Raw genomic sequence first — 18131 nt, 5'->3', positions numbered from 1 at the left:
ATTAAGAGTTTGGGTATCTGGCTGGATAAGTCTCGTAACTTTACCCACCAGGCGGCCAAACTCTCAGCTACCTGTGTTGGTATTCTTAGGCTCATCTGCAAAATCCTTCCCCTACTTCCCTCTAAAGCCAGACAAATCATGACCCAAGGCCTCATACTCTCTCATTTAGATTTTGGGAATGCCCTCTATTTGGGGGCTCCCCAGGCTACTCTTAAAAAGCTCCAGGTCATTCAGAACTGCGCAGCAAAAATTCTTTTACAGATTCCTCGTCATCTGTCAGTCAAATCTGAACTAAGGAAGCTTCACTGGCTCCCAATCAGGGAAAGAATATCTTTCAAGAGCCTATGTATCGCTCATCGCGCCTTTTGGGAAACCGGCGCCCCCATCAACCACTCCCTGATCTCCCACCACCTTCCCACTAGACAGCTCAGATCAGCTTCCATGTTTTTGACCTCAGTGCCAAAAATTAAGAGATCCAGATCAGGTGGCCGGTTGTTCTCTTACAACTCGTCCAAACTCTGGAACTCTCTTCCCTTTCACTTACGCTCAGAACCTAACCACTTATCTTTTCGGAAAGGGCTAAAAACGCTGCTGTTCAATATCTCAGATTAAGTCGCCTTCCTGTTTTACGCACACACAGTTTCATACAGCGCTGGGACGCCTTAGGGTAGCCATCGCGCTTTATAAATGCTCTTTTCATTCATTCATTCATTCATTCATTCATAACAGCATGAATGGATTTCAGAGATACCAATTGCTGAATTTGCATATCATCATTCTGTGTACAGCTCTTTAGATTTCTGACCCTTCTTTTGCACATATGGTTATCATCCTTGTGTGTGGCTTTCAACATTTGCATTAGTTAATGTCTCTTCAGTGCAGTCATTATTACAGCCCAATTCCACTCTCCATAAAACAGCAATTTGAAATCTGTTAAAGGCTAATGCTGCATATAAATGATGTGCAGATCATCATCAACATCCCACCCACAATTATAAAAAAGGAAACAATCTTTGGTTATCCATGGCCTAACTGAACGTCCCTGGGTCCCATTCCAAGTGTGCACCTCTTTTTGTGGGTAAATTGGCCATTCGAGAGTTAGTGGGCTCTGCACCTGTAAAAGTCTACATTCCTGACAAATGGAAGGTACATCCTGTTTTCATGTACCTAAAATAAAGCCAGCTGTAGTATATCAGAGAATCAGGCCTCTCCCAGTGGTTCAAGTTCAAGGAGAGCCTCAGCTTGTGGTAAGGGTAACTTGATTTGAGATTTTGAAGGTGAATATTGAATACCTCATCTCATGGAAAGGGTACAGTGCCTCTGATAAATCTTGGTAACCTGCTCTTGGTGTACATACTCCCCAACTGCTCGATTTTCTGGATGATGATGTCATCAGTGAAGTCATTTGAGATGCCATCAGCGATGTCATCAGTAATGTCACTGACCATGTCATGAGTGATTTAATATGTGAGGTATTAAGCAATGCATTGCGGGGGCGCGAGTTATAATTAGCTCACTAACTATAACAGCTGAATTTCTCTGGTTTTGTACTAGTGAAATGTTAGCCTACCTATAACGTCTCTGTAACCTTTGTTTTTTTCAGTGATTTTCTATGGTTTTTTTAAATTCCATTTCCTAGCTATAACATCCCTGTAACCTTTGTTTTTTTCAGTGAATTTCTAAGGCTTTTCAAATGCTAATTCCTAACCATAGCATCCCTGTAACCTTTGTTTTTATCAGGGAAGTCCTAAAGTTTTTTAACTAGTAGTCTCCTTTACAGAGTGTTGGAGGAAGGGGGCTGGGCCTCCGACCAGCTCTCAGGAATCCCGCTGCAAAGGACTTACAGGAGGTACAAAGAGGGCTTCTTGGCCCCCAAGGTCCCTCAGGAGTAAAGTGGACTTAATCTCCAAACCAGTAGTGCACCTTGAGCTGCCTTTGCAGAGTGGTGGAAAAAGGGGGCGCGGCATCCGAAGACCTCTTAGCAATCCCGCTGTGTGGGACTTATTGGAGATAACAGGAGGGGTAGTCAGCCTCCAAGGATGTCCTTGGGGCCAACTACCCCTCCTGTTACCTTCAGTAAGTCCCAACACAGCAGGATTGCTAAGAGGTCTTCGGATGCCGCGCCCCCTTTCTCCACCACTCTGCAAAGGCAGCCCCTAAAGAGGTGGTAGTTCCCGGGGCAGGGGGAGTCCTCAAGGCCCCCACATTTCTCTTGTCTTCAGCCCCAGGGAAGTGACGTTCCCTGGGGCTGTGGAGGCCCTGGCATGCTCCCCCATCATTATTTTCAATTGCCTCTTGGACCTGGCCCACCCGGGGGCCTAAATTAAACAAAGTGGTGGAGCCCCCACTTTTAGTTTCATTTTGTGGGAGTTGCAAATCCAACACGACTCCCGCCAATTTTTTTTTGCTATGCTTTTTTAGACCTGGAAGGTCCCTGTGGGACCTCCCCAAGAGGCCTACGGGGTCAGGGTGTTTCTACCCAGGCCCATTTTATTTTTTTTAAATCTTTTTTCTTGTGATTCTGTTCAACTGAGTCACAAGATGGTTGCCAAAACTTCCTGGTTTGAAGTGCTGGCAGCCAATCAGATCTCAGGCACTAGATCAGGCAGAGTAGCGGATCCACTGCCTGCGGCCTCAGTCGTATGCCTGAGAAATCTTTACATTTCTCAGCAGCTACTCAACTGATTAACACCATTTAACAAAAAGGGTGCTTTCTGGACCAAGAGCTATCTTTCTGCCAAATTTGGTGTAATTCAGCAGTTCGAGCTGTAGCCATGTCTAAATTATCCTAGGGATAACTTGGAAAAAAAGTGTTTTGGGACCTGCCCCCTTTCTGTCAACCCCCGCTCAACATATCACCCCAAAATTTTCAAGACAGCAGCTGAAGTGACTGATGAATTTGTTTTGAAAGTTTTGCGAGGATTCGTCAAACAATGCCACAGTTATTGACAAATGAAAAAATGCTCTTCCTATGGAAACTACATCCTAACTATAACTACCTACTGGCTCACTCAGGGGATATATCTTCCAGCAGATTGTTTGCATTTCGTCTGCTCCACAATCTTGATCACACACCGGATTCTTTACCAATCGCACGTTACATACAGGGAATAAGAAATGGAAAGGGGACAAGAATGTTGTTCCTTCCCATCTGTCTGTACAAATGGCATCCATGTTGGAGTGACAGGAAATGCATAGCAATGTTAATAGTTTAAACTTCATGTCAACACTATATGTTCTTGTTTCATACATGTGTAAAATAGAAACAAATAGAAACAAATATTTATGAACCCACTGTATTCATACATTTATATATCTCTGCCACTTGGCACAATTCTGAGTATTTGCTCTAACGCAGTAATTACTCAAAGAAGCGTTTCGCAGCTCAACCCCTACATTTGAGCGTCTTCGCATTTTTCGCACAGTGACCGTGTGTAGGGGGTATGGGTATTATTGTACTGATAAGGTTCACCTCCTTATAGGTGACATAGTGTCATATTGTGTGTTATATGCCTCTTCTAGTTGGTATAGTACCAATTGCCAATCAGATGGTAGCCCCGTATTCAGATTTATGTTGCTTGACATAACATCTTTGTCTCTATAGCAATTCTGCATGTACGACATAGTGTCTTGTGACTATGATGTAAAGGCATCACTAGACTCAATAAACTGATCTAAGAATGTTCACATAATGCTAAGCATATTAACAGCATAGTGCTCAATTACCATACGTGATATCATCCTAACTCAGCATATTCTGTTTCCCTGTACATTTTCTCTAATTGCGATCAGAAATTACACCAGCTGTGTGCTCCACATTATTATATTACATCTCATTGGCACTATGAAAAAAGAAAAATGTGATTTTAACCAAAATAATACTTGATACCAAAAAATATTCAAGAAATATATTTTCATTTAGGGAAAAATGTCTCTTATCTGTACAGTGCCCTCCACCATGATGACGTGATGTTGAAGAAAAGGGCAGGGGACTATGTTGACACATCTAAACCAAAGAGTAGGCCCCTTGCTTTCCTCCTGTGATATAAAGAAAAACACACATTAATGACAATTGTCAAATTAAAATCATCAATTTGCAACCAACTATATAAAAATACTTTCTTTCCTATACTTAAGACAAAACATAAGTGTTAAAGCAAAACACATTGCAGAAACGGTATTATCCAAGAGAGATGTACACCCTTATCCTAAACAACTAAAGAAGCATTTGTGGGTAAGGAATTTCTCAGTGGTACTCCCCAGATTTTGGTCTTTGCCTCATTTTTTCCAGAAGAAAATCCCAGTGGGCTCGCTACACTTTTGTGAGAGTGCCTTTTGACATTTGGATAGGGGAATACCAGTGCTCCTCCATCTGCACCCAGTATATCAGGAGTTTTAATAATACCACCTGGTCAATTTGCTTTAATGCTAAGTCAAGTCACAAAGGTAAGATAGGAGTGCTTACTGGCAAGTTAAAAAGTGACCAAATAAATTACCATGCAAGTAAGAATGGAAGCATTGGCAGAATCCCAGATTACAGCACCATAAATACCTCTGCTACCGCTCTGGCCCCGTATACCTCAAGGGCCGGCATTACAGCTCCACTGGAAGTCGCCTTGTATTTCTTTCTCATGGCTAACACCCTTTGGATCAGGGTAGTTCTGCTTTTCCCCATCTGTGGGGCCCAAGACATGTTATCAGCCAGCCTTACGCCAAGGTAATCAAAGAATTGTACTTGTTCCAGGGGCGCCCCCTCTATGCATGCGCGGCCGCCCGCGCATGCGCATTAGTTGCGACAAATGCGCATGCGCCGGGGGCCCCCGCATGCCCATTTGTGAGGCAGAAGTCGGCGAGAGAAGGAAGAGGGAGCCCTGGGACGCCGCAGCTCAGGTAAGTTATTTAAATTACTTTAAGCTTGTTTTTTAAAAGTTTAGGATCATTCTTACTGCATTTTAAAAGCGGGCGGGAGGGAGGCGGGCAACTCGCTCTGCCGTGGGTGTACGTAGCCTGCCTGCCCTACTTCGTGGATCACGAAGTAGGCACAGCTACGCACACTCCACGGCCAGAGCGTAGCACTGTGCCCAGCCTTAGTCATAAATTTACATTTTGCTGGATTTATCTTCAGCCTGGGCCAGTTTCAGCCCTGGGGACTCTATCCCCTGAGGCCTGGTCAATAATTGCAAGGGGAGGGGGGCTATGAGGCCCTCATCCCTGGGACGATTTTTGCCCTGGATATCCCATCCCCAGGGCCTGGCTAATATGTAAAAGGGGAGGGGCGCCATGCTTCCTCCCTTCCTGAGCTGATTTTTGCCAAGAGGACCCCATCGCCGAGGGTTCGGCCAATTATTGCAAGGGGAGGGGGGCCCCAAGGCATCCTTCCCCAGTCTCAGCCAACCCACCTATTTCAGGCAACCCGGGCCAATTACAGTCCGGGAACCCCATTTCCCATGGCCCAGCCAATTATTAAAGGGGCAGGACGGTCCCTCTCCCTGGGCCAATTACTGCAAGGGGTGGAGGGCCACGCGCCACCCCTCCCCAGGCCAATTTCGGCCCTGGATATCCCATCCCCCAGTGCTTGGCCAATTTCTAAAAGGGGAGGGGTGCCATGCTGCCTCCCTCCCTGAGCCAATTTTTGCCCTGGGGACACCATCACCCGGGGCCTGGCCAATTACTGCAAGGGGAGGGGGGCTTCAAAATATCCATCCCCAGGCTGATTTCAGCCCCAGGTACCCCATCCTCCAGGTCATGGTCAGTTAGTAAAAGGGGAGGGGGACCACGTCACCCCCCTCCTCAGGCCAATTTTGGCCCTTGGAACCCCAAGGACCACCCACTTCATGGTGGGTGCCCTGGCCCCACCCAGGGGACCCAGTGTGCTTTGTTGGGGCCGTAGGGGAAGCCTAAATGCCCCTGCGGGGTCTGCCTGCTCTCTAACTCTAGCTGCTGCCGGCATTGCTCCTGCACACAAGGAGCATAGGAAAATGCAGCTCCATGCATACTGGAGCAATTGTTTCATCTGTTTTCCTGCCCACTTGACAGTGGGCCAGGGAAGCAGATGAAAAGTCCGCTCCCAGCCGGTGGGAGCAGTTTTCCTGCTCCTGCGCACTGGGAGCAGATTTACTGTTTGCTCTCGCTTGGTGGGAGCTGTAAAACCTCCCACCAAGCGAAAGCAAACAACTATGTCCTGAGGGTGGGCACCTCGGGACATAGGGAGTCGAGCCAATAATGGCTCCAGGAGGGGAGCCATGGCCGCCTCCATTCAAATTGCATGGGCTGCCCCAGGGAGGCGGTGATAGTCCCTGGGCCGAAAATAGCCCAGGAGGGGACCGCACGGCCCCTCTCCCCCTGTAATTATGGCCTGGGCCCAGGTAGGTGGTGGTCCCCGGGGTCAAAAAGAACCTGGGAGGGAGGTCCACCTGTCCCCCCTCCCCTTGCAAACACAGGTCTTGCCCTGGGGAGGTGTAGTCACCAGGCTGTAAACAGGGGGGCCATGCAGCCCTCCTCCCCCGTAATTTACATTAACTTGGCCCTGAGGATGTGGCAGTCCCCGGGACTGAAATTGGTCATGGGAGCCGTGTGTGCCCCCTCCCAAATATACTTATTTTCGTTTGCCCATCTGGACCTTGCCCACCTGGGGCGGAGGTTTAAACAAGTGCGGGAGACCACTCTTTTTCTTTTTTTATCTTGCTGAGATTCACAGATCCATTGCGATTTTCACATATATGTATATGTTTGGGCCCTGGCGAGTTTCCCCAAGTGTAGAGGGCCAGGGTATTCCTACCCTGTTGCCTTTTATTTATTTTTTTACTTTTTTTGTTTTGGGACAGGGGATTAGTCCTGAGTCCCAAGATGGCTGCTAACACTTCCTGGTTGAAGTTTTGGCAGCCAGTCAAATCTCACCATGAGATCTGTCAGATTTGCATCCCTAGATACCTATATTTATTTTTCCTTTAATAAATCTGAAACTACTGAACAGATTTGCACCAAATTACAAAAAGGGTTCTTTCTGGAGCAAGAGCTAGCTTTCTGCCAAATTTGATCTAATTCCGTTCAGCGGTTAGGGCTGTAGTCATGTTCAAAATCCCTATGGGAAATTGCATAGGGAAATTGCGTTTTTAAGTACCCCCCCCCCCTTTTTCTTGGCCCCTTGACGAATCACCCTGAAACATTCCACACAGCAGCTGAACTCTGGCGCATACTAGTTTTGAAAATTTCGTGATGATTTATCAAACTGCATCAAAGTTATTATCGAAACAAAAAACGCTCTTCCTATGGGAACTAGGTACTAAATATAACTACCTACTGGTGACCCCCAGTAATATATATGCACACACACACTTACCTTATATATACTTACCATCTTGTTGTAAAGGCCTGTGTGGTGAAGGCATATGCTTGATAAAAACATGCGTGATAAAGGCAATGTGTGGTATAGGCATTACGTTGTAATGCTTACTTGGTAAAGTCTGTTTTCCATTTTACACTGTTGGGGCTGTAGTAAATGTAGAAGTGCATTGTATTTTGTGAATTACAATTTTCATACTCTTCAGAAGGTACATTTGCATGTCTCTCCCTAAATCCCTTCATAATTTTCTTTAATCCCACCTGTTTTGTTTTATTATTCCCCATTTTCCTACTCTTCCCCCTAGTCCCGCCCACATTTACTACAAAAATATATACCTACTTGTGTGGAGATCTCTGCCACTATGCAGAGATCTCCTTGAAGAAAAGATAGGCGAGGTGGAGATGGATATCTCCACCCATAGGTTTGTGAACTGTATTTTATACTAAGTATATAGTACCTCTGAAATTCTGTTTTCCGTACACCAAAATGCAGTTCATGATTCACGCCCTGTTATGATTATGATTTCCCTTTAAGATGTCTACCTATTTTCAGTTGCATATGTTGATTATTTAAATATGTGCCAAATATAGAAGACTTGTTTTCAATGTCATTATTTATTGCAATAAGATGGTCGCTGGATTCAGGAGCCTCCTCTTTACTTGTGCTCCTGGATCTGTCAGCGGCTTTTGACATGGTGGACCACTCCATTCTGGTCAAGAGTTTACAGGGTGCTGGATTTGATGGAAAGGCGCTGGCCTGGGTGTCTTCCTTCTTGAGTGGCCGCACGCAGAAGGTCGCCCTCAGGCCATTTGAGTCTCCACCACTTCCGCTGTGGTGTGGAGTTCCTCAGGGCTCTGCCCTGAGTCCATTACTTTTTAATCTCTATCTGGCCCCGCTCTTCTCATTAATCAACAACTGGGGTGTGAAGGCGATCTCCTACGCAGATGACACCCAGCTGTTCTTTTCTTTTAAGGAGCAGTCTGTTGAGGCTTTCAAAAACTTCAAAGACTGCCTGCGTGATATAGTCATTTGGATGAACACCAACAAATTAAAGCTTAACGCAGGAAAGACCGAAGTTATGTTCTTCGGTGCGGGCTGTATCCCCGATGCGGTTTTATGGTGGCCGGAGGAGATGGGTCCGCCTCCCCCCCCCCAGCCAATTGCATTCGTAATTTGGGTGTAAGATGAGAGCCGGATCTCTCTCTCCTGGCTCAAATTCAGAAGGTTTCCGCTACCTGCTTTAGAAATCTAAAAAACGTACGGAAATTTTTGCACCTCCTCCCGGAAGACTGTAGGAAAATAATTGTCCATGCCACAGTCACATCCAGACTGGACTATGCAAATGGCCTCTACCTGGGCCTACCTAAATATGCTACCCAACGCCTGCAGTTGGTTCAGAATGCGGCTGCGAAACTGGTCCGCCGGATTCCTTTCCGACATCATGTCTCTCCGCACCTCCGACTGCTCCATTGGCTACCGGTGGAAAAAAGAATTATCTTTAAGGCCCTGACCCTGGCCTACAGGGCCTTGCATGGAAACTGCCCACGCTATCTGAAGGACAGATTATGTCCCTACAAGCAGGAGCGATCACTACGTTCCAACTCGCTCAACTTACTCCACTCCTCCCGGTTTAGAAAATCACGGCGGGGTGGTAGATCCTTCACGGTCAACACGGCCTCACTTTGGAACCATCTACCTAGCCATCTACGGCTGGCAATTTCAGAACCCTGTTTTCGGAAAGCCCTGAAAACTTGGCTCTTTAGATCAGGTTAATTGGTTTTCTTTTTGGAGGCCGGTCTTCTCACCTTTTTATGGCTATCTAGCTCCCTCTACTGTCAGCGCCGGGACACCCCTGTTTGGGGTAGCTGTCGCGCTCTATAAGCTCCAATATTATTATTATTATTATTATTGCAACATGATAATTAAGTCTGCTTGAATATATTCACAGTATGTAATCTGAATTAAACTCATTCTCTAAATAATTGTTTTTTGGGTAATTAACACAGTTTTGTAGAAGTTGATAATCCCGTTTCCTGTTTATTATTATGCAATAAAAATCACTTTTTATACAAGGAAAACAAGTGAAAGGGCACCAATGCCTTTTTCTGCTAATTGTTCATTCAAAAAGATTCAACAATGATCAGATACTGTTACATAAGTTAAGAACAGAATGCAATGGGTTAGCCTGGCAAGGAGACTTGGGGCCTAATTATGACTATGCCTGTCCGATGGACCGGATGGCGGTGCAGGCACTGCTGCACCGGCAGTTCGACCCCCCATTACAAATTGGGTGGTTGGACCACCATGGGACCGCTGCACCCACCAGGGATCAGAGATCTCTGGTGGTGTTGCAGCAGTCTTGAGGCTGCAGTATGCTTGGTATGCCGCTGCGGCGCCGCCAAGCATATTACGAGTTTCCTCTCTGCCATGTTTTTCCTGGCGGTGAGCCTGCCATGAAAACTTTGGCAGAGAGGATACAAAGGGGCCCTACAGGGCCCTCAGTTGCCTTAGGGCCATGGTGTGCATGCAGGGTGGCACATGTTGTGCCCCCCTGTATGCATGCACACCAGTTCCTGCATGCATGGACTTTACAGTTCATGCTCTGCAGGAAAAGGCTTTGGCTTTCCCATTGCAGTGCCTTTTTAATAGGCAACACCATGAGAACGCCAAAGGACCTGACCATGAGATTACTCGTAATTTGGCTGGCGGCCGCTCCAGGACCGCCAAACTCGTAATCCGGCGCTTGGACAGGCCATGCAGAATCCCATCACCTACTTTTGCTAAAGGCTAACGTGAGGTGCATTTAGTCTTCGCTTGCTGCCTACAGATGAGAATAGCAGACAATGCTGTTATACTGAACAGTAGCCACATTGTTCAAAGCAGGTATAGTGATGTGAACGATTTTTGAAACGTGAGTTTTGGTGCTGAGTTTAGATTAGTAAACCAAAGATGTGAGGGTGGGGTTGATACAAAAGTACATAGTCAATATTTAACAATATTCTTTTTTGTTCGCACGTCTCATAACATTGCAGCTACTATTCTCTTTGTTTTTAGCTTAGTTAGGGCACAAATTGTGTACACTAGGATATGATTTTGATGTTAAATACATGTTTGAAATATATCCATTGCTTCCTAGTGTTCTTGAGTGTGTCTTTCTATTATGAAGGAGGGTTTGGCTTCCACTAATAATCCCTGTTGTGTCTCATAGAATTGATCACTGCCTGAAAAGCATCTCACTCAACTACTGCTTAGTGGGTTGTGGGGTGGTTGCAGGTCAGTTGACTTTCTGTCTCGTGCACATATTGACAAACTATTTAGTGCCAGGCAGTGTAGAAGGCCTGTTTCTGGGTCATGTCCTGGAACGTATCTGCCCATATTGTGGTATTGGGCATGCCTCTTCTTCCTTTGGCATGTGAACTGCCGTCACATTTGTCTTCTGCTCACCACAACACAGCATGAGGGCAAAGGGTCACCCACTAGCTCTCTTGAACAGTTTTTTCCCGGAGCACATGCACATCTGCCTTAAAAGAAGTGCACTTTAGTGCAAGGGGGCAATACTTTTTATTGCCAATGCCTTTTTCGTACCATTCTATATGTTTTATATTTTTTTTCATCCTTGCGTGTTTAAACTATGACTTTAGGTAACAATAAAGCATAACTAATAGCATATTTTCTTTTCAGCTGTAAGAATCCTATTTCCCTTTGTGCATTAAAACTACAAGGGGTTATCTACTTATTCAAAGTACACCTGCCTGCTGGGAAGTATCCGCGCAGCTACATCAAAACTATATGCATTGTTTATTTTTAATTATATGGACATTTTCTTTTGCAAGCATTTGGCCACCATGTTTAAGAGCATATTTTTTCCCTTTCTTTCTTCTTTTTTATTTTATGGCATATGTGTGCAACAAAAAATAACGATTGGCCCAGCTTGGCAAGAACAGCCTTTTTGGCTTTGCCAATGCTTGTTCCGTTTGCATCGAGCTATAATTTAAAAACGAATTATGGGAAGGTCAGATGGGGATTTTATGTCAACAGAAGATCCAGTGAGAAAAATAAAGGGCGCTCGGCAACAAATCTCAGGCTGTCTGTGACTGCGCTGATAAAGGCTGAGCATCAGGAAGGGACTGACATAAATAGTCAACACACAGCACATGGCCCAGTGCCTGTCCTCGAGTACAGTGTAAATTTGAAGCCTCGGCTTCCGCAAATGGACAATAAAGTCAATGACAAAAAAGGTAACAAGGCAAAAGACAAAAATTCGATAAACAAAGCCAGAACAAAATGTGCTGGACCAAGTTAATTACTCTCCAACCAAACGCATTCTTTGCGATCCGCTTTAGTAGTTTTTAAAATATACTAGTTCTGCCTCCGTGCGGCTTGCAATGGCGGGAATTTATTAACTAAAGGCCTGACCTTTGTTTCCGAGGCTTCTCATTTTGTTAACTTGTAAAATAAAATTGCATTTTATGTCGCTACCTTCCATTGTGTTTCAGTCTCTCTTAAAATAGTCCTTCAATTCTGTCGTTGTAGGATTTCTGGAGAAACACAGGGAGGCACTCAATGTTCTTATAACCTCCATGCACATGCTTAGGTTGCCAACAACCCCCTTTTGCCCGAGGCAATAAAGATAATACATTTCCCAAGGTACAAGCTATCAAACGCAGCACCACTAGAAACACTGTTGTGATTGTCAGGAAAGAATGCCAGTGCTGCAGGCTAACTCTGTCGTTTAATAGTTTTGATTAACACAATTCATTTGAAGCATGGTGGTCTCTGGAACAAAATGTAAAATCTATAAATAATATTAAATCTATCATGCAAAGGTTGTGGAAACTCGTCAATTTTTAACTGTGCCTGTCCCAGTGCATGTGATGTGCATTGAGAGTTCTTAATAGAAAATATATATCTGTTCTGTAATTGTAGGTGGATATACCGAGGCCGCACACACTGGTTCTGGTTTGTGCCTCCATCCCCACTGCGGGCCATAATGACGGCTCAGAATTAGGGAAACATTCAGGTCCAGTCACGTTTATTTTCCACAAATTCAGCCCCTTCATCTCACACATTTTGCTTCTATCAAAACCGGTTAGGTTTTACTGGGTGCGTTTCTGCACCCAGTAAGACTTGCAGTTTGTCGGGGAGCAATGACCCCCTAAGTCTGTGAAAGTTTTTTCAGCATTACTCCAGGTTTGACTCCGCTCCTCCGGCAGTGGTGTGCTGAAAATGGGGTGATAGTTGGTACATCAAATAACTGACACCGATAAATCGTACGTATGGGATAACTATGTCTTTGCTGTGACCTCGAAATGTGCATTCACACTCTATTTTCTCAATATGTCATGTGCTACGATGCATATTTCCTGTTCTAACTTTAATGCCTGTGGCGTAGAGACTGGGGAAGACGATACACCCTTAGAGACAAATATGTTTATCTTTCCGCACCATTGTTTTTCAGATTGACGTGTAGCCAGACTGGCGCCATTGACTTAATACCATTTACATTAAAAATAATTTTGGCCTTGGCTGTGTCCAGTATTTAGTTTCTCCTACTGTAGATAGTGTTACATGTTTGCAGTGAGGTCTGTGGGATTGTCTTTTAAGAGGCACAATCACAAGTGCTGTTCAGCAACTGCATGGGATTAATATTGAGGCAAGAATTGCTTGTTCCAAAAATCACATTTGAAGTGAGTATTGGTTGTTTGAAAGTTAAATGGCAGGCAAAGATGATTGTCTGTTCTAAAAGTGGAACTGAATCAAGGATTAAGCATTTCATGGGTCAACCTTGAGCAAGGATTGGTTGGTCAAGCAGTTAACCGTGAAGCAACGATTGGTTGTCCCCAAATGTAACCTTGAACAAAGGATTGGTTCTTCTAGCAGTTGACTTTGAACCAAGGATTGGACTCTTCCAGCAGTTGACTTTGAAGCAGGGATTGATTGCTCAAGCGACTGACCTTGAAACAAGCATTAACAGCGTAGGTCAGATCCACTTTCTGTAATCCATTTTTTGATTACCTCTTTTACTCCTATTAAATCAAGTGCATCTATGATGTCTCTTCATCATAATATCAGGACGCCCTTCTTGCAGGCAACTAAATGCCACCTACGTGCACACAAGACATCCAGGGGCATTCCCTTCTTTGAGGTGCTGCTACTGTCTCCCGTTTAAACATGTAGGGTTTGGTGTGCCGCTACCACAGAGAAAATGTTGGCTTTAGTAAGTAGGATTTGGAGAGACCACAGTTGATGTTGCATTGAAAAATGAAATTCTAAAAAAATGTAAACCTTAAAGATTTTTACAGTGAAGAAAAATTTGATTTTTCAAAATGTATTTTGTCCCATGAAGTCTATATTCTAAGCTGAGACTGCAGCCTGAGAGTGAATCCGAATTCAAAGATGCCCGTAATTCCCACACTCTAGTTCAGCAATAAAGGTGTTCTGGTCACTCTCCAAAATGACTCAGAGGGAATGGGTTTATTTCTCCTTTTAACCTTTATGTAAGCTACTGGTCAGGGCACAGGGCTGACCAAGAGGTCCTGGACTGTAAACTAATGAGTGGTGTGTCAGAAGAACATATTACTAAATGGTTCAAATTTTAACTTTTTGCGTCTGCATCTGAGTCATGTGGGTCCACGAATGGACCGTGCTCAGAGGAAGCAGTGCTATTGTGGATCAAAATGTTTCATCTCAGTTTCTGGCGGTGCCTGAAATCGAGCCAGACTGGTGAGATATGGCTGCTGTCTGCTTTATATTGCCTGCCAGCAATAGCATTGATGGAGTGAAGGTTTGAAATGACTGTAATTTGTTGCCTTCCGGTTATCGAGTGCATCAATCTTGTCTTTGTGTTTGCTGCCATTGTTGTCATGAGAAGGCACTGGTTCAGGGAACGAAAGGCATATGCTCGGTTCTAAATAGAGGAATACACTTCTTTCCCCATGCATGATGACATTTTGTGCATATCATATGAAACCAACGATACTGTTCTTGATTATATTGTATTGTGAATTTGTGATGCACCCTGGCATGAACATTTGCAAATCACGGTAATGCATAATGCATGAGATATACAACAGAGCAGCGACATTGCATTGGATTCATCTGGCATCAAAAAATAAACTACAAAGTATGGAGCATTTTCTCACCACAAAACTAGCATAATTTTCTCTGCTAAGATCATTTCAAAGAAGTGTTTTAACAGTATCCAAAAATGTCTAAACACAATAAAGTTTTCCTAAACCAAGAAGCCATTTCAGGTTGCAAAAAACAGGAGTGCCCACCCATCCATATTTTCAGAAGGGAGCAAGCTCTATATGTGCTTGTGCTACTAGCTAACACATGTTAATATTACCATCTCTTAATAGCTCAGACCATCAATGTCTTTAAAGAATGGACATTTGTGATGCAGAACAAGCCTGATGATTTCTGTTTTTTGTATCTCTGTCCTACCTCTCCCCCGCCCCGCTACAGCTCTGCAATGGAGGGTCTGTCACCGATCTTGTCAAAAGCATGCTGAAGAGCGCGCAACGGTTGGATGAAGCCATAATTTCCTACATCTTGTATGGTGCCCTCTTGGTAAGCATGCTCATCAGACTGATAATGACAGCAGAGGGTGCACTTGGCCCATTGTACGCATTGTGTGCTTATAATAGGCGGTGGTAGCGCTAAAGAATAGAGGGCCTGCTGTTCGCGCAGCATGGGCGGATCAGGCCCAGCGTATCGCAGACAGATGTTTCCACAGCGCAACTGCAGATTGCCTTCATTAGGCTCCTTAATAGTCAAGTAATTATTTTTGAATAAAGGATTGCAATTTTATTTGTATTGATTTTTTTTTCCCTCTCATTTTGGCTTCCAGGGCCTTCAGCATTTGCACAATAACAGAATCATTCATCGTGACGTCAAGGGGAACAACATTCTTCTGACAACAGAAGGAGGAGTCAAGCTCGTTGACTTTGGTAATGAAGCGCTTGCCATTTATAATCTTGACGCGCGTAGTTTAGCCCAGGGCGTCAATTTCCTTTGCAGCGCCACAGTCGCATCAATGTTCCCTGCAGGAAGATTGGTGTATTTTTGGTTTAGCAGATGGAAGCCCTAGGACTTTCTGTCAGATAATCTATTTCGGGTTTTTCACAAATGCCTCTTTTTCAAATTCCCCTTCAAGTCTGTCTTCCCTTTTAAAAGAAACGTGCAAAAGAGGCATGTTATTTACAAACAGTTTTGCCTTTGACTAAGCATGCCATATCTAAAGGCATTTGTCTCATTTCCATCTCAATATTCTATCCCCTCGTTTGCATATCAAAGGGAAGCCGCCTTTCCTCTCAAATTGCTTTAATGGCCTGAAGCACATCTATTCCCTCTGAGCAGAAGGTAAAGTGGTCCTGTGGGTCCGAGAACTAACAGATCCATTTAATTTGTGATTATTGTTGTGGACATAAGGCTGAATAAGTCGAAAAGAGAAACAGGGGGTGGAAATAAAAGAGCAGCACAGCCAGGAAGGCACTGACTGTGCAAAGGCTGCCCAGGTCGTCACCATAGCCACATTTCTTCTGGGATTAATGTTAAAAAACAGTCTGTTCCCCCTCTCTGAAACTTGCAATGGGAACTCAAATTCAGTGGTTTTATTATCATCCTCAGAATAAATGCATTCCTTTTAGCTTGCATAGATTTTAAACCCTAGAAACGTGCGGTGACAAATATACTTGCAAAAAATGTTTGGCATTTTCTTAAAATTTTTATCGACGTTTTAGCCCAAACCAAATATGTTTTTTTTGCCTCTAGGTTTTAGAAAAATCTTTTCAATTTCATTTTCACACTTTTTTTAACAGGACCAGGAAGATAAAATATAAAGTTTCAGCTTCTCCCCTTCTAGGCACAGTACGAATGAAAGCAGCAAGAATGCTAAGTAAAAAATGATCACAATTACTTTTTTGCTGCTGATTGAAAACAATACCAATTCCCCTGTTCTGTCATTGGAAATAGACTGATATTTAGGGAGCCATTGATCTTGAAAGAGAAGCTCCACACCTCCAGGACTCCAACCTTCCATTGCTCGAAATCAGAAAAGATCTTCTTGAACTCATAAGGCATTCGTAGAAAATATTTAGACAATATATGCATTCCTTTTATTAAAAGGCTGTAAACCTTTAGTTACGTGCTTTGTTTTAAAATGCATTATCCAACATAAACTCTGGATCCCTGACTTACGTTGGCAAATTTCCAAGACCTAATGTATTGGGACAAACAGCCCCTATTTGAACCAAAATACCTAACAAACTGTTTTAGAGTTTGGCAGATGTGAGACATTACCCAAGCAGTGAATATCCCATCTACACTAGTTAGAGCGCTTAGACTTCACTGCACACTTTGCACAGACACCAGTGCTTCTATGGCGGAGGTCTCGTATCTGTCAAACTGTAAATCCACCACTAAGTCCTGAAACTCTACCTTAATGTATCTGACTTCTAAACAACAAATTCATCTAACTGCCTTGAGAAAGCTTCTGGCACTAAATTTCAGAGCGAAACGTGTCAGCTGTACTCCTTTATAGATTATCTCCCTGAAGCAAGGCTCTACCTCCTATTCCAATCCTCAGTAATAAACACATCTATAAAAAATGCCACATCTGCTTTGATTGATTGATGACCCACCAATTCAGCTTGAAATGAGAGATGTTAGTCCTACCAAATACCCATCTTTCTAGGCATCCTGCGTGGGTGGGTCATTCACATCAAGGCTAGGAAGCACCAACCAGTATCAATGCATAACAAGCATTGGCAATGCCTATTGGTCTCGACATATTAATGTTAGTGGTGTACTTGCTATTATAAATATATTAATATACTGTGTTTAGTATCAGATGAATAAGTTAGCATGTTAGCAATGACTTCAGAAGTAGCAGAATAGTAATGCAGCAGTTTTACTAGCAAAGCAGTAAGCATGAGCAATAGAGTAGTGATAGCAGTAAAGTTACCAGGAGAGCAGTGATAAAAGTTAGCAAGAGAGCATTGATAGTAGTGTTAGTAAAACAGCAGTGATAGTAGTGTGAGGAGTACAACAGTAACAGAAGTGTGAGTAGGACAGCAGTAACAGAAGTGTCAGGAATAGCAAAGACAGCAGTAGGCACTCACAGCAGTATTAGCTGTTAACAGGATAGCAGTAACAGTAATAAAGGAGAAGAACAGAATAGCAGCAGGAGAGCAGTAATAGGGGCGTGAGTAGCTTTGTGACAGCAGCATTAGTACATTAGTAGTAACAGTATAATTCGTAAAAAAGTAGTAAGAGCAGTAACATAACATTGGTGTCAGTAGTATGAGAAGCAACAGAGTAATCACAGCAGTGACTGCAGAGCTAGGAGGATAGCAGTGATAAACTCCAAACCAAGCAGCAGGCACAAGATCGGCAGTGGTTCAACGCGATCAATAACCTCAATCAATAAAGCACTTCCAAAGCTGCTTAAAAAGTAGTTTTTGACATATTTTACACTTTACCAACCACAGAACATGAGGAGAGGGTGTATGATATAAAGATATCATTGGGAAGTAGAATGCAGAAGTCTGTGTGCAATTATCAAGTTTATCAAGTATTTAAGGCCACCGCTTTGCTCTCCCAAAATAAAAAAAATAGCGATTTCCAACATTTGGCTGTAGTTTTTTGAAGAAAAGGCTTACCTTTGGGTGCAAGTATATGCGAGTGTGTGTGTGTGTGTGTGTGTAGGGTGTGTTTGTCTGTGGTGGGGTGTGGGAATGTGTGTGTGTGGGTGAATGTGTGAGTGTGTGTGTGTGTGTGTGTATTT

The 18131-nt window shown here is 43.8% G+C and overlaps 1 protein-coding gene across 1 annotated transcript in view; it reads left to right on the top strand.

Annotated features, from left to right (window-relative positions):
* Nucleotides 1–18131, top strand: part of MYO3B (myosin IIIB) — a 2253613-nt gene that overhangs the window by 180246 nt on the left and 2055236 nt on the right. The window contains exons 4-5 of the mRNA XM_085645333.1: nucleotides 14810–14914; nucleotides 15195–15294. Coding sequence (XP_085501459.1) covers nucleotides 14810–14914; nucleotides 15195–15294 — 205 coding nt within the window. The remainder of the gene's footprint in view (nucleotides 1–14809; nucleotides 14915–15194; nucleotides 15295–18131) is intronic.

Source organism: Triturus cristatus, chromosome 3_1, assembly GCF_964204655.1.
Source record: "Triturus cristatus chromosome 3_1, aTriCri1.1, whole genome shotgun sequence".
Lineage (NCBI taxonomy): Eukaryota > Metazoa > Chordata > Amphibia > Caudata > Salamandridae > Triturus > Triturus cristatus.
Note: the sequence above shows the minus strand (reverse complement) of the source record. Positions and strands in the feature narration are given on the sequence as shown.